General features: G+C 41.2%; 1 protein-coding gene across 1 annotated transcript; it reads right to left on the reverse strand.

Moving 5' to 3' along the window:
• Positions 1 to 267: 267 nt before the first annotated feature.
• On the reverse strand, positions 268 to 607 carry LOC140514519 (small ribosomal subunit protein eS27-like). The gene has a single exon (XM_072624969.1). It carries the CDS (start codon positions 585 to 587, stop codon positions 336 to 338), a length of 252 nt encoding a protein of 83 aa, XP_072481070.1. The 5' UTR covers positions 588 to 607; the 3' UTR covers positions 268 to 335.
• Between the last annotated feature and the right edge of the window lie 461 nt (positions 608 to 1,068).

Consider the following 1,068-nt stretch of genomic DNA (forward strand, 5'->3'; position numbering starts at 1 on the left):
ACCTCTGTCCTCTGATTCCAGATCTTTCTACTACACCATACTATGTATACTCTATAAGTCTTTAGTAAGCATAGAATGATATTAGAACAAAGTTAAAGCTGCTTTTAAACAACCACAAAGTCAGCTCTTCATTTGGAGTCAATATTGAGATCATTGTCTGATTCAGTCTCCTTGATAGGATTTAGTATTTCTTAGTTAAGTCCTTACTCATTCTTACCAAGTGGTTCAGTTCCTGGGTGCCTGGGTCCTTTGTAGGCAGGTTACTTGTTTCTTTTTTTTTTTTTTTTGTATCAAATTTGTTTTATTCTTTACAGTTCCTCATTCATCTTGAGTCATTAGTGCTGCTTCCATCTGAAGGAGCATCCTTCTGTAAGTCTTGGTTTGCCTCCAGTAGGCTGACAGAGCACAGTGGAGCATCCCACCCAGAGGACCACCGTCTGTGCGTGGCTAAAGACAGTGGTGATTTTGTAGCACCTGGGGCACTCAACGTCCATGAAGTACGAGTTGGGACTCTGCACCAGGCTCTTCTTGTGTTTCCGCTTCTCCTCCTCGGGAGAGGGGTGCAGGAGGTCTTTCACGAGAGGCATGTCGGCGCGGGGAGGTCTTCACCGCCGGAAAAGAGGTTACTTGTTTCTTGGAAGGCTACCCTTCTACACAAGTGATAAACTCCATCTAAGGTTCGGGCCCAAAATGGAAAAGAAAATATAGCCCAAATGCTATATTGAGAAGTTAAAATAACTTTTTGTTCATGTGAGATCTCAGCACAGTACTACTATTCCTAACCCTTTGTTGGTACTTATAGGGACAGTGAGAACATGACCCTAACCCAACTTTGCTCAGAATTTTCCTAAACTTGCCTTTCTGATCCCAGTCATTTGTCCTGTGATTGTTGTATACATCCAACCTTTGCCTACTTCCCTATCCTTGCAGAAGGACAGAAAAATGCAGAAAAGTAGCTGCATGAAACCTTAGGATGACAATCAAGTCCCTCTGAGACTAATTAAACACATATATTTTTTAAATCATAAGATAATTTTAGTGGTAAAAGAAGTATCTAATTGGGAAAAA

The sequence above is a fragment of the Notamacropus eugenii genome, chromosome 7 (genome assembly GCF_028372415.1).
Source record: "Notamacropus eugenii isolate mMacEug1 chromosome 7, mMacEug1.pri_v2, whole genome shotgun sequence".
Taxonomy (NCBI): Eukaryota; Metazoa; Chordata; class Mammalia; order Diprotodontia; family Macropodidae; genus Notamacropus; species Notamacropus eugenii.

Excerpts from the sequence above, each read along its gene's own strand:
- LOC140514519 (XM_072624969.1), bottom strand. The coding sequence starts at position 587 with ATGCCTCTCGTGAAAGACCTCCTGCACCCCTCTCCCGAGGAGGAGAAG.